This window comes from Rousettus aegyptiacus, unplaced genomic scaffold (assembly GCF_014176215.1).
Source record: "Rousettus aegyptiacus isolate mRouAeg1 unplaced genomic scaffold, mRouAeg1.p scaffold_m13_p_14, whole genome shotgun sequence".
NCBI classification, from domain to species: Eukaryota; Metazoa; Chordata; class Mammalia; order Chiroptera; family Pteropodidae; genus Rousettus; species Rousettus aegyptiacus.
In genome coordinates this window covers 8,139,137-8,163,024 of record NW_023416289.1, presented here as the reverse complement: position 1 = coordinate 8,163,024, position 23,888 = coordinate 8,139,137, and the positions used below count along the sequence as shown (strand labels likewise).

Genomic DNA, 23,888 nt, shown 5'->3' with positions numbered 1-23,888 from the left:
TCCTAAGGGGACCACTTACTAGGAATCTGCGAAGGGCCGACTTCGCTTGTGATTAGTGGGTGGGATGGGCTTAGGGGAGAGCTATAACCCACCAGAATCGGGGTCTCTCATGGGGGCCGCTTAGGAGGGTCTCCGTTCTCTCAGGCTATGGGTAAAGAAGGAGAGGAGAGAAAAGCTGGTGCTGGAGCTTGTGAAACATGAGGTACAAATGGCAAATTAAAGCGCGTTTATTTACAGAAAATCAGGAGAAGCGGGAACACATAGGGCTGCAGGGCAGTGGCGTGGCAGTGAAGCCAGGTCATTAGCTGGGTGTAGGGACCACAGGGACCAGGCTGTGGCGGAGGTTTTTTCCTCTGGCAACTTAGGCAGAGGCTCCAGGCGGCACATCAACCAAAGACTTTCAGGTGCTCTACCAGGCGTGGGTCCTTGTAGAGCTTTTCCTCAAGAGCCAAGTACTTGAGCGGGGCCAGCTCCTTGTGTCTGAAAGCAGAGGGAGGAGCAAGAGGTGGTTGGGGGTTACAAAGCTGGTGTTCCAGCCTCCTCCTGGGTCGACCTCAGGCTCCCCTGTCCCCTCACCGATTGAGCCGCTGTTCCAGGATGCGGATGCGGAACATGGCCTGAGAGCAGTAACTCAGGTACAAGTCTTCATCCTCCGTGGTCAAGGTCACCTGGTTCTCCTGGTACCACTGCTGCTTCTTCTGCAGCTCCTGGGTCTCCTGCCGGCACAGGGAGGAGAGCACAGGCGGGCTGATGAGGGCTGACCCTCCCCGGGCTGTAGGCCGAGATCTCACTGGTCATCAGAGAGCCCATGGGGGCAGCCCCACTAACCCCACCCACAGAAGCTGGAGCAGCAGAGGCAGGGGCTGTAAAAGTCTTGGGTGGGAGCTACTGAGGTCATATTTAGAGGGACATCATGTCAGAGTAGGATTCAAGACTGAGACAACCATGTGGCTCTGGAGAAGTTACATTTTCAGAGCTTCCAATTTCTTGTCTGCCAAATGAGGGTCATTGTATACATCGTGCCCACCATAGAGCTCTTTGTGAAGATTAAATGAGATAATGTATGGGAACTACACAGCATAGTTCCAACCAACAGAAATGTGTCAAGGACTAGAAGTTGTTACAATGCATTATAGGATCCATCCACCTTCCACCCATCCATCCATCCATCCATCCTTCCACCCATCCATCCATCCATCCATCCATCCATCCATCCATCCATCCATCCATCCTTCCACCCGCCCACCCATTCATCCATCCTTCCATCTGTCCATCCATCCATCCATCCATCCATCCATCCTTCCTTCCTCCCATCCTCCCTCCTATCCCGCCACCCATTCATCTCTCTACCCTTCCACCCAATGAACAGGAGTAAGGAAGGACAACTTGGTCATGTGGCATCTCCAAGAAATGACATACTCGCCCCCTCACTATTCCCTCAAGTCTGTGAGATGGTAGGCAAACAGTCCTGGGCCCGTTTTCTGGGTGAGGACACCGAGGTCCCCTCCTCTTCCCAGGCCCTGGTCGCACCTTCTCGAAACGGGCCTGGATAAGGTTGGCCTTGTCGATGAGCCTCTGCTTGAAGTCATTGAGGCACTCGTCCTTGAGGCGCACGGCCTGCCAGCGTGTCAGCTTCTCTCCTGGTGGGAGCTGTGCCAGGAACGGGGCCAGGTAGTCCAGCTGCGCCTCCACCTGCCGCAAGTGCTCCTCATGCATCACACGCTCCTGTGGGGGTGGGGGAGTGGTCAGCTGGACCAGCAGGGGCTGCAGAGACCTCCCAGCCAGCTCTGCATCAAAGCATTACTGCACAAAACCAGGACTCAAATCCAGATTCCGGTGTCGGCACCTCTGGGAATGAGGCTTCAGAGGGGGCCTCTGTGTTGTCTCTTGTACCTGTGGCTATTGATAACAGCCAACTACTCTGTGTCTTACATGAATTTGTGTCTCCACCTGAGCCTCAGCATATACCTAATGCTCAGTAGATGCTTGCTCAGTAAATGGTAATAAATGGTCATTATTAATGATGTTAAATTAAAAACTGCCAGTAACTCTCATCCTTTTTCCCTTTCACCCTGGGGCCTTATGTCTTGCATTGACAGAAAGGGGCCAGTGAAGTTGGAAATGTGGGCTGAGTGACCATCCCAGGGAGTCTGAGAACCAGTCATCTGATGCCTTGTCCTGTCTTTCCGACCTCAGACTATTTTTATAAATCTCCACTTGGTCAGTGAAGGAGATTCAGAAGCTGGCCTGGACACCAAGCTGGGCCTTGCAACCTGAGGGCACAACCCGAACATCCTGTGCTACGGGGGCTGGAGGACGCAGGCCTGTCGCCAGAGGTGGCTCGCTGGAGCTACAGGCCAGGCCTGACCTCAAGGGGAGCCCCAGGTGAAGGTGGGCATCCAGTTTTCATCCTTTCCTCATATTGTAGTGGCTTTGGCTTGGCCACAGCCCCTGGAGGTTGGGGAAACCTGGCCTGGATCCTGACCGCTCTTCAGGGTGAAATGGAAACAGTGAGCTTAGCAGTAGGAATGACCATGATGGTATCAATAACTTCATCCCCTATAAAGGGCTTCCTAGCAGCATCCCTAATTATCTCATCACCCTGGAGGCCAGGGAGGTCCAGCATTAGTCAGGGCCTGGACCAGAAAGAGAGGCTCACCATGGCCTCCCGATACTCCTTGCTCTTCTCATTGCGCTTGGTGTCGTAGATGGAGATGGTCAGTGTGTGTGCCTCCTCCTCTTCCTCGCGAAGCTTCAGGATTTCCAGCACCTGAATTGGGAAGTGGGGGAGGGCATGGTTAAGACCCCCACTGCCCTTGCCACCTGCCCGCTCTCCCAGGGGACCCTACCTCCAGCTCCGACTCCCAGGCCTGATGTTTGGACAGCTTCTCCTCATTCTTCAGCTGCATCATAGCCTCGTACTGGTAGAGAAGCTTCTTGGTGTGCTCCATGGGCTCCACCTGGAAGAGCGACCACCACAGTGACACAGAGAGGCAGCAATGGCCAGGGTCACGGGCAGACTCTGGAGCCAGACCTCTTGGGTTCAGATCTTCCCCTGCTCTTTTTTGCTGCGTGAGCCAAGCAAGTTGCTTAACCTCTCTGGACTTCAGTTTCCTCATCTATAAAAACATATACTATTTGAAGAGAAACTAGAAACTCAGAAGAAAGTGCCAGGAAAGTGAGAATTTGAACTAGGAAAGTCAGCCCAGTGCAGATGAGGGGATCTTCTCTTATTCCGGTGCTGGTCCCAAGATCTGGGGTCTGCTCTGCCCAGGGCTGGGGTAGGAACAAAACAGAGTACTCCTCCCCTGCTAGGCTGTCTTTCTCGGTGGAAAAGGGGAAGATTTTCGGAGGAGCGGCAAAGAGAATGGTCCCAGGGTGGGAGCTCTTGATTTCCCCAAGGGGCAGAGATAAACTTCCGGGCTGAGAACCAGGCGTTTCCACTCCAGTTTCCCCAAGTCGCAGGGATGGGGCAGAGGACCCCAGTTTCTTCTCACCCCGCCGCGCCCCCAGGCCCACCTCGAAGCTGATACACATGTCGGGCGTCATGATGATCTTGTTGCCCTTGTTGTCCACCTCGGTGCGCCGCAGGAACTCGCGCTTGGAGGCCGTGATGTGGTCGTCGCGGCAGTGGTAGCGCAGCTGGATGCGCTCCTCCGGGATCAGAAACACGCGCTCCGCCACGTCCTCATCCGCAGGCTTTTCCGGGTTGCGGAAGAACCGCTCTGTGATTTTCTGGAAGGTCAGAACATGCATAGGATGGGTGCTGCCGGAAAGGGGATTTCTGTGCCTTCCCTGAGGGCAGAAGCAAAGACCACTCAGGGACACTGGGGCTGGGGTCGTTGGGGAGTTCGTGTGGAGCAGTGCCTCCTAGCCAGACGGTGGCTCTCATGACCCCACCCCCACCCCCCAGTTTCTCAGTGCCCAGCCAGTCCAGCCCTGTGTGGTGCCGGATTTCTTCTCTAGCTCCCTCCACCAGGCTGCTTGCTCACCTCCAGAATGGGGAGCTCACCACCTCTCTAGACATCCCCTTACTGCTAGAAAGAGTTTCTTTGGCATGTAACCATTAAACACAGTTGTCAAGTAATTTATAATGACATGGAAGAAAAAATGCACAATTTAATGTCAAGTGGGTGATACAGGGATTCCACCTACACACACACACCCCTCAATTAAGTTAGAAAAGACTCAAACGGAACTTATATTATATAGCAATATCAGCGAGATGCCACGCTTTTCTCCTTATATTGTTTGTTTTTCCCTAAGTGTCTAGTCATAAGCGTGTGCTTTTCATAATAGTAACGGAATAATAACTCTGTGGCCCAGTGGGGAGCAGCATGCTCGGGCACCAGACAGCCCCAGGAACTTGCAGATGGTAAACAGAAAAGGTTGCTTGGGAAGGGTGCCACTCCAGAGTCGGGGCTGTCCCCGCCCTGGGGTCACCCTGGCCTACCAGAGCAGGGGAACCCAGGCCCAGAGAATGCTTACCACCATGGGCCGGGGGTTTGACTCTGCGCTGTTCTGAGCCAACTTCTTGACCCTGGGCCCGAAATTGACATGGCGGTAGGAGAGGAAGTCGGTCCTCCCTTCATAGTGCTCGGTCATCGTCTTGGGCGTCTCTTCCCGTTTTATCAGGCCGTCCACACGGGCCCTTTCGTAAAACTCCATGGTGCGGTCCATCTCAGGTTGCATGGATATGTATGAGTGCACTGCGGTGGGAGGCGGGGAGCCGGGGCGACAGAGGGGTGAGCACCAGGAGCCTTGGCCACTGGCTCGATAAGCCAACCCCTAGAACCCAGACCGCAGGGAGAGGCGTGCGTCCACGAATGCTCATAGACGAGCGTTAGGTACGTAACCGATCCCCCACTGCTGGATACTTAGGCTGTTTCCAACGTTTTTGTTGTTATATAAACAATACCGAGATGAACATCTACATCACAGATTTTTTAATTCTTGCCCATTATTTGCTCAGGACAAATTTTCAGCAATAAAAATGGTCAAAATAAAATGAAGTATGTATGCTGGTCAAAAGCATACCTATTTTAAGGCTGTTATTGTTTTAACCAACTTCCGTCCAGAAAAGTTGTACCAATTTGCTATCCTACCTGCAGTGACAGCGAGTGTCTATCCGCCACTTTGCACACTCGCTCACTCCCTACGGGACCATTATTGTCATCTTTGATAATGTGAAGGTTGTAAGACGGTCCCTTAGTGATTTAGTTTTATTTATTTATTTTAACCACCAGGTGAGATTTATTATTATTATTTTTTTGGATGGTATATAGAGCCTCTGTTCCCTTTTGTGACCCCTTGGTCAGGAGCATTGATTCACTCCCAAAACATGTCCTTCCTTCCTTTCCCAGGCTCCTGGGCTCATGGCCATGTTCCCATCCTCTGCCCTCTGCATTGTCCTTGTGGGAACATTCGTTGGTTTTATTGCTCAGCATCCTGACCCCCTATTAATGTGGCCCTCACTGTGTGCAAGATCCCAAATACAAAATGGGCATGAGGCCCTGGCTTTGACTTTCCTGGAGAAACATTTGTCATGTTTCCTTGGATTTTCTGCGCTTCCCCTGACCTCCCACATCTAATTTGCTTAGGGAAACAGGGGTGGTTTCTGTCGCTTGACACCTATGAACCCTGTTAATACACAGACACTGGTTCCTCCCACCACATACTAGCCACACGGAGGCTGCTCTAAGGAGCACGTAAGGCCCCATCCGGGGACCCTCGCTGGCCCAGCAATGGAGTCCACTCACCACGCAGAGCCTGGGGGTGGCCTGGTTTGAAGTAGTCGATGTTCAGGCCTGTGACCTTGTTTATGTGCTTCAGCTCCAACATGTCTTCCCGGTTCTGGTACCACTCCTTTACCTCCAAAATCTTGGTACCTGCGGGGCCGATCCATGCTGGGTGTAGCCACGCCAGCTGCCCCGGCCTCCATCCCGCCCTTCCCAGCCACACAGAGACCAGCAGGGCCCACGCTCACACCGAGAGCGTCAGTGACATGCCCAAGGTCGCATAGCATGTTGGGGGCCCCCGCTTTCCTGCTCCCCAAGGCCTGCCTGGCTCCCTTACACTCTAAGTCCTCGTAGGTGCTGAGGCGGCACACGAGGCCGTTGCTGTTCAGGTATGGGCTCCACTTCTCCACCTTGGCCTTCTTGTACTGAATCACCTTCTTCCCATTTGGGCAGCGGGTCTCGAACGCTGTGGATACGGAGCGTGCTGGGCTGAGGGACCTCACCGGATCGGAGTGAGGGAGGGCCAGCCCCCCTCGGCCACTCATCCTCCAGGCCCACGAGCCTACTCAAGGGAGGCAGAGGAGAATGGACACCAGGGGTGGCTCCTGCCTTGGAGGAGTTCTCAGGTTTCAGTCTTACCAGAGGACCCAGGCCCTGCCCCGCCCCCCCATGCCGTCCCCACCCCACCCCACCCCCTGCCACACACACACACACACACACACACACACACAGCGCTAGGCTTTTGCTTGTGCAGGTCTCTGCCAGCAACACCATCTTCTCCTGCCCTAACTCGCCTGGCTTCTCCTAATACTTCAAAACTTAGCTCAGATGACCCTTCCTCCTAGAAGCCCTTTCTGCCCACCCAGCCCCCAGGCTCCAACCTCTGTGCTGGGCTGAGTACTCTTCCCTTGGGCTCCCATGACCCCTCACTGGCCTTTCCCACCCTGTTGGAATGACAGATGGTCTATACCCAATGCATGATCCTAGGCACTCCCAGATGGGAACCTCAACAGCTGGCAGATGTTGGCATGGGCATAAGCACCCCTGTCCTCCTGCTTTCTCTGCCCGCCCCTCCCTGGTCCTGACACCTCCCCTCTCCTGTGCTGTCTGGTAGCTATGTCCCGGTCCTCCCTCCTCCATCGCCTCCCGCTCTCCCTCACCCAGCATGTGTTCACTGAGACCCGTGTCAGGCCCGCGGCCGCAGAGCTGAGTGTGTGTGCCAGGGAGGAAGGACGAAGCGGGGGTAGGGGAAAGCAGGCGGGGTGTGTACGAGGGGCCGGCGCAGCCTCTGCTGGCACCCCCTGCCTACTGTTGCTGCGGATCATCCCAGGAACCCAGGTCCTGGGCAGGGGGCGTGAACACAACATGGACTTGCCTTCCGGGGAGATCTCGATCTGCTCCACCCACGAGTGCGGCATGTCGAAGCTCTTATCCTCCTCCTCCTTGCCCTGTTGGGAGATGCAGGGGCGGGGTGGGCTGGTTTTGGTCAGGGCTGGGCCTTGGAAGAGAAGTCATGGACAGACCCTCTGCCTCGCCTCTCAGGGCGGAGCCAGGGTGGCTGCCAGCGTCTTCAGGGGAGCCAGAGGTCATGGGCAGTTTTGAGCTGGCCTGGCGTGATCCAAGATGGGGAGGAAGTGGAGGATTCTGTTCTTGGCCAGCTGGGGCCTCTCCTGCACCCCCTGGCTGGGACAGCAGCACCCCTGCCCTGCGTGCCTCTCTTTCCCCTCAGTCAGCAGAGGCGCCAGGCACGGCCACAGGCCTTTGGTTAAAAGAGGGGTGTCTAGACTCAGGTGGAGCCCAAGCATCACCCTTCATTCAACACAAGCTGAGGTGTCCTGGGCACGTTCCTTCGCCACTCTGACACTCGGTTTCCTAACTGTAAACTGGGACCCCTGGGAGAGTTAAGAGTTAGGAGGTGCATAAAGGGCTGGGGACACTGCCTGGCTGTCATTGTTTTTTTGTTTGTTTGTTTTTTGTTTTTCTCGCTTCACTTCTTAGTTTTCCCATCTGTAAAATAAGGCCTGGCCTAGATACATGGTCCTCAAACTAGGTCACCACAGAAACCCGAATAAGATTTTCTCAATTTAAAACCTTTCTCCCACAAACAATGCTCAGACCTCTGCCCCTCACCCATCTAATCGGTCCTCCGCCTCTCGAGGCCAGCAGGGGGCCTGCGCCCAGGACTTATTGCACAGGGGAGGCTCTGGTCACCAGATCCGAGGGTCCTGAGAATGCCCGATAGAGTTTCCAGGCCTGTCTACACTGCTGTGCCTCGCACGCCACACCAAGGGTTTCGTTTTGCCTTCAAGCAGGACCAGGAGGTAGGTAGGACGCATCTGCTGCTGAGAACCCAGACTTGGGAGCCAGGCCGTCAACTCTCAGCTCCGTCACTTACTGGCTGTGTGACTCTGAGTGAGTTACTTCACCCCTCCCTGCGTAAGTCTTTCTATCTGCAAAATGAGACGATCGCGATCGTGGATGGCCACACCAGTCCCCACCTCACCGGGTGGTTGTGAAGATTTAGACAAGTTAATTCAGGTTAAGCACCTATGGGCACTTAGTGAGGGCCATACAAGTGGTACCCATGGTGGGCTGAACCGTGTCCCGCAAAATTCGTGTGTCTTAACCCCTACCTCAGAATGTGACTGTATTTGGAAATAGACTCTTTAAAGAGGTAGTTAAGTTAAAAATGAGGTCCCTAGGGTGGGCCCTAATGCGCAATGACTAGAGTTCTCAGGAGCGGTGGACACAGACACAGGGGAGACCGCGTGTGAGGGCACAGAGAGGACAGCCAGCCGCCTGCAGGCCAAGGACACAGGCCTCTGGGGAAACGAACCCTGCCGACCCCTGATCTCGCACTTCCAGAACTGTGAGGAAAGGACTGTCTACTGTTTAAACCGCCCAGTCCGTTGTCTTTGTTATGGCAACTCTAGCAAATGAGTGTACCTCTTATTATTTCTATGGCCCCACACCCCCTTCTACACACGGACAATGAAACTAAAGCTTCCAGAAGTTAGAAAGTTTGTCCAAGATGGCACAGGCCATGCCTAAGGCCTCCGGACCACTGACGTGCAAGCATACGGCTTCAGACAGACCTGCCTGGAAGGCCCCTGACTACAGATCAGAGAAGGGGTGACTTGGAGAAGGCCCTAGGTCAATGACCATTAAAAGGGCTAATAGGACGAACAAGAAAGGCCTGGAGTGCTTGGGGGAATCCTAGTGGCTAGGCAGGAAGGCCCGGAATGAGGAGGCCTGGTCCTGGGCTCTCTGGGCCTTGTGGAGAGGTCTTAGCACCCTGCTCCACGTGGCACACTCTGACAGGATAGACTGTGTGGGGGCCAGGAGACCTGAATGCAAGTCTCAACCCTCCTCTACCCAACTGGAGGGTCCTGGGCAGGTCACTGGACCTGTCTGGGCCTCAGTTTGCCCATCTATAAAATGAGGGCCTGATCCAGGCCCTTCTGCTTTGAGGAATCTTTAATCGGTCTACCTGGACTGTCCCCTCCCATTATATGAATGCCGGTGGGGACATTTGTCAGGTAAGGCCTCACTGCCCCCACTCCCCTGCCCCACAGCTAGCCGAGACTCACCAGATTTTCTATGTCATCATCGTCATTCAGGCCATCATCATCTTCCTCTGTCAAGGCCAGGTGAGACTTATCAGTCCCCAAGAGCAGGTACTCCCACCTCACAGGGTCTCCCAGGTCAAAGACCAAGTCCTGAGGGGGGAGGGGATCGGCTGAGCACACGCCACCACCACCGCGTCCCCTCCTGCTCCGTGGGGCAGTGAGGAACAGCTGCTCCCGGAGGGGAGAAGGGCCCAGGCCTCGGAGGAGCAGAACGTCAGCTCCGAGCAGTCCACGCCCACCTTCCTCATTTCAACAGGGAAACTGAGGCCTCGAGGGGGGAACTTCCTTCCTGTTGCCCAATCTCCCTATGAAGAAATCCCGTCGTTGGTCTCTGTGAGAGACTTGGAAACCCTGGCCTGAGGTAAGCCTGCGCATGGGAGTCTTTCTGCACTGTCCGAGGGTGGGAGGCGGGTGAGTATCCCAGGCAGTGTTTACAGCAAAGGCAGACCAGTGAGATTTTCTGGGAGGGGAAGATGGCAGGTTCGAAAAAAGGTGTGTGTGTATGCCAGGGAGAAGGGAGCTAGGCGGGCACACGTGGAATTGTGCAGAAGATGCAGGCGGGGATTTCCGCTTCACCATGTGGGTCTTCCAGCTGTTTTCGCCCCAGTCCTGAGCCTAGGCGCACCTGCCAGATAACTCCCAGCAGGTGCGGAACACCTCACATCCCTGTCTACCTCCTTAGGGCAGCATGCCGTCCCCAGAATGGAGGTACCAAAAGGAGGGCAAAGCCTTAAGAACCATTTGACGTGGAGCTGTCCTGCTGCCGGGCTAACCCTAGTCCTCACTGTCATGTCTGGGTCCTGGAGTGCTCCTGGGTGCTCTTCTACACTGCCTGGGTCGGGGAGAAGAGAGGGACATGACGGAGGAGAATGCAGCAGCGACTGTGGATAGTCGAGGCTTCGCGGAGAGGAATCGAATTGGACAGATGTGTGCATTTCTTTAAATCGTGTGCCCCATTCTGTCACTTTTGTAAGTAGTAAGCAGTAGTTAGATGTTTTACCGCTCAAATCGCCATTTCTATACGAAAAGAAAAGCGTGACTGAATGGACAATACCATGTCTCCGTGGGGCCTCGCCACCGCTCCCCGCCCCCGGCGCCGTTGCGAGTTTCTTTAAAGGACCAAAGCAGCTGCTCCCCTGCTCATTTGGCGGCAAAAGTGACAGCCAGTGCCATGGTCTCTTTCTCCATGCCCTCGCTTGGTGACGTGGTCTGTCCCTCCGGCCTCGCTTCCTCACCAGGCCGCCCTTCCACTTTCATCTCATAACTTCTGTCATTTCTGCTGTAAATGTCCTTCGTCTGGCACTGGTGCAGGGCCTGCTAGGAGGGGAGGCTGAGGACAGGACCTTCAGCCTGGGCAAGGGGCAAGGGAGGACTGCAGCAGCCTCTCGAGGGCATTATTCTTCAGAGGGCCCTGACCACCACGGCAGTCATGAGCTCGGGCTCTGAGGGAGGGCGGTCTCGGCTCTGCCCCATCGGGGTGGTAGGGGAGAATTTCCTTCTATAAGGTGAGAGTAACAACAGCTGACATTATTGAACGGCCAGGGACTGAGTCTAAGCACCTACTAAGTGTTATTTCCCACAACCCGGTGAGGCTGGTGCGGGCCGAGCAACCCTGGAATCAGCAACCGAGGGCGGCTGGCGGAGCGTGGAGGTGTTCCGCCTTCATCGACGGCAGACGAGGCTCCTCCACCTTGGGACAGCTGACTTGCGCACAGAGGGGGTCACACCGGCGTGCACACGCATTGATTCTGCCCGGTTCCCATAGCGGGTGACAGCAGTCCCTTGGACAGGGACACTTTGGAAGAGGGGGAAAGGGCCCAGGATCTACCTTTGGGAAAGGAAACGGGCCTGGTCAGAGATGGAGGAACTTGGAAACAACAAAAGAGCACGAGACGTAGTGCCCGGAGCCCGTCTCTCTTTTGCTTTGTGTACAGTTCGGTGACTTTACATAAAATAGATGCACTGTGGTTCCTGCACCCAGACCAAGAAACAGAACATTGCCCACACCCCCAGAAAGCCCGGTTGTGTCTAGTTATGACCTCCCCCCATAGTGTGTGCACGTATTTTTAACTTATGTAAGTGGCTCTGGGATATATATATATATACACATATATATATTTACATATATATATTTACATATATATAAATTTATGAAAATTCATTGAGCTGTACACTTAGGAGGACTGTACTTTTCTGCATGTATGTTGCATTTCAATACAACGTTAAAAAAATCATTTACAGAAACTAACAATCCACATTGTGTAAGGATACACAAGTCAAAAGAGAGACAATAATCATATCAGGATGGTTACTTATGGGCAAAGGACTGGGCTATGGGGACTGAGGTCCTCATGGCCTGGTAGCCGATGCTCCCCACAGGTCACACCCCCCCTTTCCCTCCAACTACAGTTGCCACCCCCTCCACCCCGGCCCCGGCCTGGCACCTTGCAGCAATTCCAGCAGTCCTGCATGTTGACCCAGTAGTTCTTGTGGTTCCATAGACTCTCGATGCCGAGGAAGTGGTCGTCCTGGGTGCTGTAGCTGTGTGCCGTGAACGGGTCGATGAAGAAGCTCTCGGGCACCTCACGCTTCCCTGACAACACCAGCACCCAGGAGTGCACCCGTAGGCCGTACAGAGGGTCTGCCTTTGCGTTCTCCATCTCCTGCCCAGGAAAGGGGGGTGACCGTGGGCCAGGTAGGTGGGAAGGGGGCATTGGGTTCTCGAGCAGCTTCCCGGGCCTGGGCAACCAGCAGGAGAGCTGAATTCTGCCAGACTGTACATTGGCTGGCAGAGCCACCCAGAGGACATCGCCCCACTTCCGAGCCCATTTTCTTATCGATAAAATGGGAGGGACTGACTCGATCTGTGGCTCATAAACTGGGCCCTTTGGAGCTCAAGGGTCTCCGGGATTTGCCGGCCTCCCGTGTTGTGATTCTGGGTGAGATTTCATCCCAAGAAATGCAGTGGGACACCGTATGGCTTCCTAGTTTGCCTCCTCTGGGAGAAGAGTGACTGTGTCCTGTTTGTTCTTGTACCCCCAGTGCCTGGACCAGAGGAGACGCTGAGTAAACACGACACGGAAGGAAAGGAAAAAAGGGAGGGAAGAGAAGGGAAGGGGAGGGAGGGTAGGAGTGTGGATGGATAGAAGGAATGCTGGGAGGACGAATAGACAGATGGAAGGAGAAATGGGAGGAAGGATGGATGGATGGGTAGATGAAGGGATCGATGGTCGGAGGCATGGAAGGATCGATGGAGGGAGAGCTGGGAGGACGGTGGGGAGGACGGATGGGAGAGTGCGTGTCGCAAGGTCTTCAGGGAGGCTCTGGAATGAAGAACCTCAGCACTGCCCAGGCTAAAATGGGTTGCCCCAGGCAGCTGAGCTCTCTGGCATTAGAAATCTGTCACCAGAAGCTGGCTGTCCACCAATGGGAGACTCCCACATGGCCAGGTAGGGGTGGGGGTGGTTGAGGGGTGGAGGAGGGGATTTGGACCTTGGGATTCATAAACACAACCCTTCCATGATGCTTCCCAGCCCTAGAAGCCCCACCTCGAGGGCTGAGCTCAGCGGATGAGGATGGAGGCTGGAGGACCCACCTTGAGGTGGGCCTCCTCCTCCTGCAGCTGCCTCTTCTCCTCGGCTTTGATCTCCTCCTGCTTCTTCAGCTCCTGCTCCTGCTCAAACCTGCTGCTCAGGTCCCTGGGGGGCTTGATGGAGTACTTCTTAGAGGGTGCCATTTCCTTCTCCTGGACCGCCTGTCACCCGACAAGAGGGGAAGGACCAGCAGCCGTGAATCTCTGGCCCTCAGGGCAGATCCGTGACCTTGAGAAGTCCTCTCTCTTCCCTAACCTCAGGCCCTTCTGTAAATTGGAATGAGAATAATAACAGCTTCCTTCCCAGGCTTGTTCTGAGAAGTAAAGGCAAGAAAATGTCCAGGCGAGGTGCAGAGTGGCACAAAAAATGTCCAGGGGAGAATACCGCGGAGGCAGTGGAAGTGGCCTCGTGACAGTTAGGAGGGAGAAATGGCAAACCTCTAGGGTTGAGAGTCAGACAGGACAGTCCAGGCCTCAGTCCCTGGACCTTCATTTAGCAGCCGTGTGACTCTGGCCACACGAAATCGCCTCCCTGTTTCCTCTCAACACACCCACCCGTAAACTAGGAGCGATGGATGATACTTCCGCACGGCGCTGCCGTGAGCGACAGCCAGGTCGCTGGACGTGAGAGCGGTTCGTACCCTGGAAAGCCGTCTGCATCTGTGAGCTGGTGACAGCATTTTAATAATTAACATTTTGGTCTACGGCCATGCCACCCTGAACACGCCCGATCCCATCTGATCTCGGAAGCTAAGCAGGGTTGGGCCTGGTTAGTACTTGAATGGGAGACTGCCTAAGAGGACCAGGGGCTGTAGGCATAAAAAATAAGAACTTGTAAGCTGACCTGGTGCCTCCCTCTAGCTGAGCACCACCCCGGGGCCCCCAGGTGCTCACCCAGGTGTAACGCACGTGCACATGCATCGGGCTAGATGCCCCAGCCCTGAGCCGAAGACACCTAACAGGGGTTTGACCCTGATCACCGAGTCCTGGAATCAATCCAGTTCACAAAACGCATTTCTACCTATAGTGTGGCTATTTCCCAAATGCCAAGAGATCCCTTAATTTATGATCCCTAAAACTAAGTTCATTCAAGAGCATTCACAGCAGCCTCTGGTCATCATGGAGTCTCAGTCAACAGATAGCAAAACGCAACCACTACCTGCCGGAGGGCGGCTGACTTATTATTTTTTTGGCTGTTATAAAGGAGTCTTTTTACCTGGGAGGGGGAATAAAAGAACTATCTGTCCATTTGTCTGTTTCTTCCTTATACAAAAAGGGCTGGACGAGTTTTTATCCAATGCGCAGGGTAATCTGGAGGAGTTTGGCTTACGATACAAGCCGTGTGGCATCCACAGTATTTACCTTGTAGGGAACACAGTAGTTAACCGTGCTGTGACCAGGGGAGAGGGACAGCCAGTCTGGAGACCTGAGCCGTGCGTGGCCTGGGGCAGTGGCCCCGGGTTGCTCTGGGGACACACTGCTTTCAGGACGGCGAGTCCGGTGGGACTCCGAGGGCAGCACATGCCCGGCCGTACCTTCCTGGGCTGGATGGTGAGCGGGCACACCTCCCGGGTCAGGTCCATGTGGCACAGGTCCCGCGAGCCGTACCCGTTGATGCAGTAGGCGTCGTAGCCGGAGCCGATGAGCATGGAGCAGAGCAGCGTGCTGAAGTCGAAGCAGTTGCCCTTCTGGTATTTGAGCACCGTGGTGGAGGAGAACAGGTGCGAGGGCTGGCCGCAGCGGGGCGGGGGGGGGGGGGGGGGGGGGGGCGGGTCAGCGCAGCCGGGCCTGCCACGCCCCCGCCATCCGCCCCACCACGCAGCCTGGGCCCCAGCTCGGCTCCTCAGGGGGGGTCAGCGCGGCAGGGCCTGCCACGCCCCCGCCCCCGCCGTCCGCCCCACGCAGCCTGGGCCCCGCCTCGTCTCCTTGCCCTTGCTGGGATAAGGAGCCTGCTAAGGGTGGGATGCAAACTGGGCACCCCACGTCCAGAAAGTGCCATCTATATTTGCCTGTAATTTTAAGGGGCCATGAACTTCCTCATGGTAAAGACCCTCTGGACTGAAGAAGCTTCGAGTCTAATGCTCTCTGAGGGGCGATTCTGCGTTTTATATCAAAGTTCCTCTCACCTTGTCCCCTGATCCTTTCCTTCTCTTCCCTTTCTCAGTTCTCCATGGTGGACCTACCGCTTTCTCTTGCCCTCCCGCCTTTCTCGATGAGAAGCCGACTGAGCTGGTCAGAAGCTCAAAAACGAGGCTGTGAGCCACAAGAAGCGGGGCCCCCCCTTCTGTCCCCCACCTCCTGAAGTTGCGAAGGGAAGATTCTGAAGCCAGAAAGAGGCAAAGGAGGCAAAGGGGTGGGAGCCAGGAGACCCGCGTGCTGTGTGACCTCAGTCAAGTGACTGCCTCTCTCTGGGCCTGTTCCCGCTACATCCCCCAGACAGACTCGTGGGCTGTGGCCTGTGTCTTGCTGAGTCTCTTTCTCCAGACCTTCCCAGGGTGGCACTTACTGGCTTGAGGGGGTCAGACAGGGGCACCACGGAGAGGAAGTCTGCCACAAACTGGGCACAGCTGTCCCAGTTGTAGAGCTCGGGGTAGGGCATCAAAGTGGGCCGGATGGTCGTGCTCACGAACTTCTATGAGGGGAGAGACCAAAGGCCTGCGGGGGCTATCCACCTGGGAGGGGAGCCCCAGCACTCCCAGGAAGCCGGCAACCTCAGGGTCGGGGGAACACTCTCTGGGCCCCTCTGGCCTTCAGGCTCTTCCTCGGTGCCTTGGCAGCTGGAGGAAGGGATCCCTTCCAGATCCAGAATAAGCGCATGCTGGCGAGAATCAGGGCCTCCCTGTCATCACCACGGCCCCACGGAGCACTGCCAGGTCTGACGGCCCCTCCTGGCCCCCAGCATCCCTGGGAGGTGGCTCCCATGGACAGCAGGAAGCGGAGGCTCTAGAAGGTGAGCTGACTGGACAGTCAGCACCAGAGCCGGGCCAACACCCAGGGTGGGGACCTAGTGCTACTAGGGACCTCGAGGGGCTGCTCTGCCACCCAGGGCCTGTGGGCCAGGCCTGCCAGTCTCCCTGTGGATTTGAGGAATGGATCGGGCATGGCCCCAAGCGAGGGGCAGCCCCAGGGCAGCCCCTGCTGCGGGCGGAACACAGACCAGATAAGGGAAACGGGGAGCAGGGACTGCAGGGGAGTCTCCGAGCTTCAAACGCTGGCAGCTAATGTGTTTGTTAAAAATCACCATGTGGGCCAAGTAAAACAGTCTGGGAGTCCCTGCTGGCCCGTGAGCTGCCTCTGTACAGCCTTTGGATTCATCTTATGCCATTTCGTCTACCGATGGGGAAATTCAGTCCCTGAGAGACTCAGAGACATGCCCTGGGCCACAGGGCTGGACAGAAAGAGTCCAGGGCTCGGGTCTGGGGGCCCACTCTGGTCATTTTGTCTTACTTCTTTGCTCTTCCCTCGACTGGGCCGGACTCTGGGGCTGGAGCCTGCCCCTTGCGGGGAGACATAAGGGTCTCCAGGCCGCCACCGCCCCAGAGGTGATTCACAGCGAGCCCGAGCCCATTGGCATTTGAGTTGATGCTGCTCCCAGGCTATAAGCTCCGGCCCACGGGAGGGCGATGCTCGGGCCCACCCCCCTCCTCCCTCTGCGGTGGAGCCCCGAGCCCTGCCCTCCACAGCCCAGCCTTACGGGCACTTCGCATTCGTTGAGCGGGTACAGGAAGAGGGGCACGCGGTCCGGGCACAGATGGCTGTACTGGCGGGAGAAGTTGTCTGCCACCTGCAGCAGCTGCTCCTCCTTGAGCGTGTTGCTTTGGTAGGAAAGGGGCAGCTTGGAGATGTCAATAGCGTCCTCGGCAATGTCCCTGTGCCCACGAGAAGGGTGGCGTTGACTAGTCCGCGTGAGGCTAGGCCTGGCACGCAGGGAACCCTTGATCCACCCTAGCTGCCATGGGCTCTATCCCTTCCTTGTTTAATCCTTACAACCACCTGGGAGGGAAGAATCATTATTAGCACCTGTACTTTTAAACAAAGAAGGGAACCGCGCCACGGAGAGGCTGAGTAACTTGCCCAGGGTCGCACAGCGAGTGGGGGCGGGGCAGAGTGGGAACTCGGTCCAGGCGCTCTGAAAGCAGAGGGCCCTCATTCTCAGCCACCTCCCTCTCTATGTCCTGGCCCTGCATCCCAGCCGGGGTGCCGCCCTTCTGCCTGGCTCCTCCTTTGCCCCGCCCTGCTCCGACCCTCTCCATCCAGGGCGGCTGCGTCCGAAGCCCCCAGCCCGACACTCACGAGGGCCTCCGCGGGGCGGCGACCTCGATCTCCGACACCTTCTTCTCCAGGTCTCTGAGCGTCTCCTGCGTCATGAACGGCTCCTCCTTCCGCACCTCGGGCGGCCTCATCGTCTTCTCGCCCCGCTCGGCCGCCTCCTCCCGCTCAGCTGCCTCCTCCTCCTCTACTTTCTCCTTCAGGACCTCCATTCTGGCGTGTCTCTGACCGCCTAGAGTAGGAGTCTCTGCGGAAAAGATAGACGCACGCGGAACGGCCAGCTTCAGACCAGGGACGGGCGACCCAAACCGCCTGGGTCCCTGAGCGGTGGCTTTAGGTGGTTCGGATCACAGAGGGAAGAATTAAGTCCCTCTTAAACTTTCTTTCCACGGAGAAGAAAGTCTCTGCTTGGTGCTAGCATGTCTATAACACCTTTCTAATATTCGCAAATCTTTTAAAACAAAGACAAGCCAGCCAAGGTTGAGAGCTATTGTCAGGGTCGGGGTAGGGAGACGGGGGAGGGGGTTTGCCCAACTTTACCGACATTGCTTGGCTTTTCATATATTTATTCTGACAGTTACCGTCTCTTTATGACAATGATGCTAATGCTGAAAGGATTGCCGTAGTATCATAAAACTTCCTATTTAAATGTATTTATTAACTCTAATAAGTGAATTGGTTTAAAGAAAGTTATTCGTAATAATAAGACGATGACGTGGAGTATGACAACAACGAAGAGGAAGGTCACGTCACCAAACGTGGAACCGAGGCTCAGAGGCAGCAAAGGCAGAGCTGCCGCCGAGGCCCCCGGTCAAGAGGTAGGTGCGTAGAGGGTGTCAAAGCCTGTGCTCTCCTGGACAAGCTCTGTGTCAGCCCACAGGGTGTCGTTTGGGAGCCACATGTGCCTGCGTGCCCTGGGCAAGGCCGTGTTGCGGTCACAGAGCAAAGCCTCGCTGAGGTAGACCACGAGTTTCCTACTCAAAGAGCCGTTCCCTACTTCCATGCAACAGAGCCCCAATTTATTGGGGGTGGCAACGTGCCTGGTTTGAAATGTCCAGCTTCCCAGCCTCCCTTGAAGCTAGGGCCAGCCCTATGATGGAAGCCCAGTGCTGGTCATGGAGAAGTGGGTCGAAGTCGCTGCACGTTGAAGGGCAGGGGTTAGCTGGCGCAGACCTTTTTCCCTTCTCCTTTTCCTGCTTGGGACAGGGACAGAAAGCGGGAGGTGGGACAGCCGGTGCATGACCACAAGGTGACCAGACATGAGGACCAAAGCTGCCACGAAGGACGGCAGATTGAAGAGACGGGGGGGAGCCATGATCCCATGAATGCTGTGGAGGCCTTCGGTGCCACCTCCAGACTCCCCGTGGTGTGAGGAAACTGAGCCTCTGCTCGTTTAAGCTGGTTCCTGTTACCCCATCCCAGACGATCCCCCGCCCAGCTCACGTCTTTCCATGGCCCCACCTCGAGTATCTATTTTCTTTGCAATAAATAGGGAAACAGTACTGAGAGGAGGAAACTGACCTAACACACAGGATTTGGTGAGGGGCGTAGTAAGGAATGGAAAGAAAGGAGCAGGTTCTCCCCAGATTTGTCATCACCCCCTGGGGTGGAGGCAGGAGGTAAATGCCGGGCCCCACCTCCCCATTCCAACCCCTACCTGGGCCTCTCGGAGAGTTGAGTCACTGACCACCAGCCTGGCTCAGGGGAAGACTTGCCTCTACCAGCAGCTCTTGCTGGGCCCTTGCGCCACTCCCTGCCCCTTCCTGGGCCTCAGACAGATGTTTTCTGTCTAATGCCAACGTTCTGTAGGACTCAGGCGGGGCTGGGCACATCTGTCGCTTTGCTGGAGCTCAGCCTGTCTGAGTCTCAGGGGGTCAATGTCATGGCTGAGGCCTTGTGTCCAGCAGGCCCATTCAGGACCCAGTTCCCTAAAGGCGAACCTCTCGCTGTGCCCACCAGCCAAGCGGCAGAGCCCAGGGATCGGATCCGTTTGTCTGCTTCTTGGGCACAGAGAGGACGAGCTCAGGAAGGGCAATAATAACCATTAAAGGCGCTTCCTGTTTACGAAACACCTACCGCATCCCAGGCACTGTGCTAACGAGGGGTTTTACAGAGATAATCTCATTTATCCTCCAACGATTCTGTGAGGCAGAAATTATTATGTCGCCCACTTTGTAGATTAAAAAATTGAGGCCCAGAGCAAGGGGAAACTGCCTAAGGTCACAGAGCTACTACGTCGTAGATCTGGGGTTTGAAACCCATACCCTCGAGGGCCTAATGAGATGGGGAAGTCCCAGAAGGATGGTGGCAGGCGGTGGTGAGAGGGATGGGGGAATAAGGAAAGAAGCAGGAGGGGGAGAAGGTCGAGTTGGGCAGCAGGGGGTTACAGCCGGGGCAGGCACTGAGATGGGCTCTGAGCGCAAGGTCACAGAACATGGTCATCAGAGACAGAGCTGGGCCAGAACTGTAATACTTTGTTCTCTACATCGGGCTGCCTGGTCTGCCACAGTGTAGTTTGGGGACAACGGTCCCACCTCAAAGTCCCCCAGACCCTGCCGAGAGGCCCAGAGGTCCCCCCCACACCACAGGCCATTTTCTGCAATCCTTCTCCCCAGGAGCAACCTCTTGCGCACGCACGGGCGCACACACACACACACACACACACACACACAGAATCAGGGCTGAAAGCCCCCAGGCAGAAGACCCCTTACTACCAGCACCCTCCTCCTCCCAGTACCAGGCAGGGTCCAGCCACCCCCAGTCCCCTACTCCTTTCTCACCCCTCTGAGGACAGCCTGTACCATCTGTTAGCCTGTCTCCATAGTAACGGCTTTCGGAAGCTGAGGGCCTGTCCTGGGAGAGGAGGCTTCTGGGAAATGTAGTCTTCTGTCCGGTCTGGGCCCACAAGACCCACTGCTGCAGCGATGGCTGAAGGCAGCTTGTGCCAGCTTGCAAGAGCCGATTGCTAAAATTTCAGGAATGTTTATGAGCCAGTCGACAAACACAGCCATTATTAAAAATTAAATTATAAAGACGTATAATTAAATAGATTTTATTAAAAACAAAGGCAGCAAATACCCCAAATGGGCCTCTTCCTATTTTATTACATTTTACTATTATCTAAGCTCTTGAGTTATGTATGCCTATTGTATCTGTATAATTCAAAATATCACATATTGGTGAACTGCTCTGCACTTTTTCCCAACTTTCATTCAGTGATATCACATTGATAAAAATTGGCTTAAAATTGGCTATGAGATTATTTATACTAGAGAAACTGGCAAATGCTACAGACCAGGACTCATTGCCCCTCCCCCACGCACGGTCAGTGTGGCCTTTATCAGGTTAGCTGGGAGCGGTTGTGATCTTGGCTTGCCTGTCACGGTAGGCAGAGAGAGCCAGACTGCCTGAGCCCTGGATTCTAGTCCGGGCTGGGCCGCCAGTTTAGTATATAACTCACAGGACAGAGAAAACTTACCCATAAGGTTAGTGGCCTATGGAAGCACTTCATTTTAATTTTTTTCTATATTCAGAAGAAAAAATGAATAGACTGATAATGAATACACAATACTTATGAGTCCACCCTGAGTTATATTTATCTTGGTACCAATGTAGTCATAAAATATAATTTTTACTGTTTTGTTTTTGAAAGCAAGGGCCCACAAAAGTCATAATTCGGCCCTGAGGAGTTTCCGGGGTGGGGCTCCGGGGTAATACTGCAGATGTCCTCATAAGCTTACAGAGTCGCTGTTACTGGTTGAAGCATAGAAATCACCTCAATGCTCAAGAATAAAGAGTGACGCTTTTTCTTCTGGTTGGAATGTTATGTAGTCATGAAAAGTAATGCGGAGGATAAATTAGACTGAGGGGAAGCTTGCGAGGCAGCGTGAGGCCGTCAGTCCTGGTGCGTGTCCTGAGAGCAGCTCTGTGGGGAATTCGCGGGGTGTCGGGGGGCGGGCGGAGGCAGGAAGGGAAGAGGAAAAGGAAAGCACGTGCTGTGCCAGGCTGGCGGAACAGGACGTGGGCTCCGTCATGCACCACGCGGCATCTTGTTTCTTCTGTACATTATTCATTCCCTTTTATCCCCACACCCGCCCCCATTTTCTGCCCCCTATAGGCGACCATTCCGGTGTGCATTTTTTCCCCCCAAAACGAGCATCGTTTTGCATGCTGCTGTTTTTAATGTGTGTCGATGATATCGTGTTCCTATCTCTTGTTTCTTTTATTTTCGCCAAGAACCATACTTTTAAGGTCCATCCATGCTGCTCCGTCTCCATGGCTTGGGTCTGCACTAATTACCGCTACGACACCCTGCTTTGCCACCAACTCCCTTCCTTCCATCACAGATAATGCCACACATGTCATCGGTCACATCGTTTTCACACCTGTAAGAGTGTTCCTTTGGGATAAGTAACTAGGAGCAGGATTGCTGGGCCGGCAGCAGCACCCCATTTTCCTCCAGGCAGTGAAAACTACCCTCTCCCCACCTTCTGCAATGCGTGCGGGAGCCTAAACCCTTGGCCTGCGACAGTCGATATTATCGAGATTCCTAATGTTTGGCATTTTCATGTGTCTTTATTAAACGTGAATCTGTCTGACCACTAAGGACCTTCAACGTGACTTCATCGGCTAGTGTGTTAGTTTTAGATGTTTCCTTCCCTGAAGTTGCCTTTTAATGCCTCGGTCCGTTTCTCTCTATCAGGGACGTGTCCTTGTTTTGGTTTGTAGGACTTCCAGATGTCAGTCCCCGCTTTCTGACCTTGCGAATACCTTCCTGCATTCTGTCACATGTCTGTTAACATTGCCCGGGGTGTCCTCCATTAAACAGAAAACCTTAATTTTAATGTAATTAAATTTGTCAGGTTTTGTCTGATGTTTTGTGCCTGTGAATTTTTGCTTGAGAAATCCTTCCTTGCCCTTAGGTCACAAAATATGTTAACTACGTTAACTTTATAGCTTTGGCCTCCTGTTTAGACGTTTGATCTGCCTGGAGCTCATCTCTGGAGGAGGGGTTAGGTAGGGATTCTGTTTTATTTTTCTCCATATAATGAGCCAATTTTCCAACACCACCCTCAGACCCTCCACCCCTGTGTGGTGATGCCACTCTTGTTGTATGTCAAGCCCCCCGAGTGTACATGGGTCTGCCTCTGAGTCCTCTATTCTGTTCCACGGGTCTTCATGCTTATCCCTGCATGGATCCCATGTTGGACTCACCACTGTGGGTTTGTAATAACTTCTTATATACAGGTCAAGTCTTCCTCCTATGCCCTCTTTCTACGACTGGAGGCCTATACACCTCCGTATAAATTTTAGAATAGTATTTTGAAAGTGTTTAAAAAACCATTTAGAATCTTTATTGAAACTGTATTGTATTCATAGACAGATTTGTGCAGAATTTATATCTTTTAATACTAAGTTATCTACCTGGGAGCACAGGGCAAATAAACCATCTTACTTTCCTATATATTTGTTATATTATAATGAAAAAAAAAATACTAGGAATAAAGAAATTGGGGCAGAACAGAGAGAACCAGGGAGCCATGGTGATGGCCTGTGGGAGCCCAGGAGCCAGGGCCTGATAAGGTGATGGCCAAGGCAAAGCTCTGGCTCAGTCACATTCCCTCTGGGCCAGGTGGGCCAGGTGCACCAGGCACCACCAGCCACTTTCTCGTTTAAGCTTTCACCAGCCCTGTGGGGCAGCTACCGCCATCCCCACTCTACAGGTTCAGCAGGTGAGGAACTGGTCCGAGGCAAGTGGCAGAGGTGGAATCTGGACCACAGTTTGTGCCCGTAACCATGGAGCTGTCCGCCCCCTCTGGGTTGCTCTTGCGACAGGGCGGTCCTGCCCATTCATGCTGGGGCTCGGGGGCTGTTTTTCCCATGGCTCCACCCTGGCACATGTTCGGCTTGGCACTTGGAGCTGCTTTTGCAGAGATCCTAGGCAATGAGGGGCCCCAGCCTCTCTGCCCCTGCCTGGCCCTGGGGTGGAGAACCAGCAGAAAAATTGCACAACCCCATTGTTAACTACACCCCCCATCTGCCCTCTCCATCTGCACCAGGAAACCCAGCCTCTTTGGGGCTTGGGGCTTGTTTGTCCCACACCCCACTGAGCATGTCTGGGAAAGCTGCGGCCCGGGATTTGGTGGTGGTGGTGGCGGCGGTGGAGTTGGAACAAGGTAATAATTCATGAACCCAGGGAATGCCCGGAAGGAGACACCAGCAATCCAGGGAGGCCCCAGCCCTAGCATCAGCGCAGCTCGCACAGGGGCCTCATGGGGCTGCTGGGCCTCTTGGGGCTTCACGCCTCATCCCTACACAGGGCGAATCCGCTTGGTGGAGCTGTGGACGGGACCGGCAGGGAGCTTTAACCTCCACCTTCTCCCAGTTTACGTACAGGCTGCCTAGGGTCATGCGTTGCACAAGGCTCCATCTGGGTTTTCTTCAGGCCAAGGGAGTCTCGGGGAGCCAGCGTGAGGAAGAGACGTCTGTGAGGTGAGCCCCAAACCCACCAAGTGTGTGCACAAACTCTGGTAACGTGCATTGCTCCGCTGATGTGATGTCCACACCCTCGGGCTTCCCTTCTGGGAACACAGCAGCTTGCATAAGACAAGGGACCTGCCTTCCTGTCTGGTCCAGTCCACGACAGGACTTGGCATCTGG

General features: G+C 54.7%; 1 protein-coding gene and 1 non-coding gene across 3 annotated transcripts; one reads left to right on the top strand and one right to left on the bottom strand.

Moving 5' to 3' along the window:
* Positions 1-52: 52 nt before the first annotated feature.
* Positions 53-20,050, bottom strand: DRC7 (dynein regulatory complex subunit 7). 2 transcript variants are annotated; one of them, XM_016151353.2, is made up of 18 exons: positions 20,009-20,050; positions 17,253-17,475; positions 16,654-16,828; positions 15,466-15,591; positions 14,495-14,689; positions 12,963-13,121; positions 11,812-12,030; positions 9,329-9,457; positions 7,114-7,186; positions 6,076-6,204; positions 5,760-5,888; positions 4,489-4,709; positions 3,520-3,735; positions 2,850-2,960; positions 2,660-2,770; positions 1,531-1,725; positions 577-716; positions 53-480 (listed from the first exon to the last, which is right to left on the bottom strand). In XM_016151353.2, the coding sequence occupies exons 2-18, from the start codon at positions 17,438-17,440 to the stop codon at positions 387-389; spliced, it is 2,610 nt and encodes an 869-aa protein (XP_016006839.1). In that variant the 5' UTR covers positions 17,441-17,475; positions 20,009-20,050; the 3' UTR covers positions 53-386. The 2 variants fall into 2 exon arrangements, with proteins under 2 accessions (XP_016006839.1, XP_016006828.1); XM_016151342.2 differs by lacking the exon at positions 20,009-20,050 and adding an exon at positions 18,886-19,282.
* On the top strand, positions 13,659-13,777 carry LOC118611929. Its single transcript, XR_004954545.1, has one exon. It is a non-coding gene; the product is annotated as a 5S ribosomal RNA (ribosomal RNA).
* Positions 20,051-23,888: the final 3,838 nt, after the last annotated feature.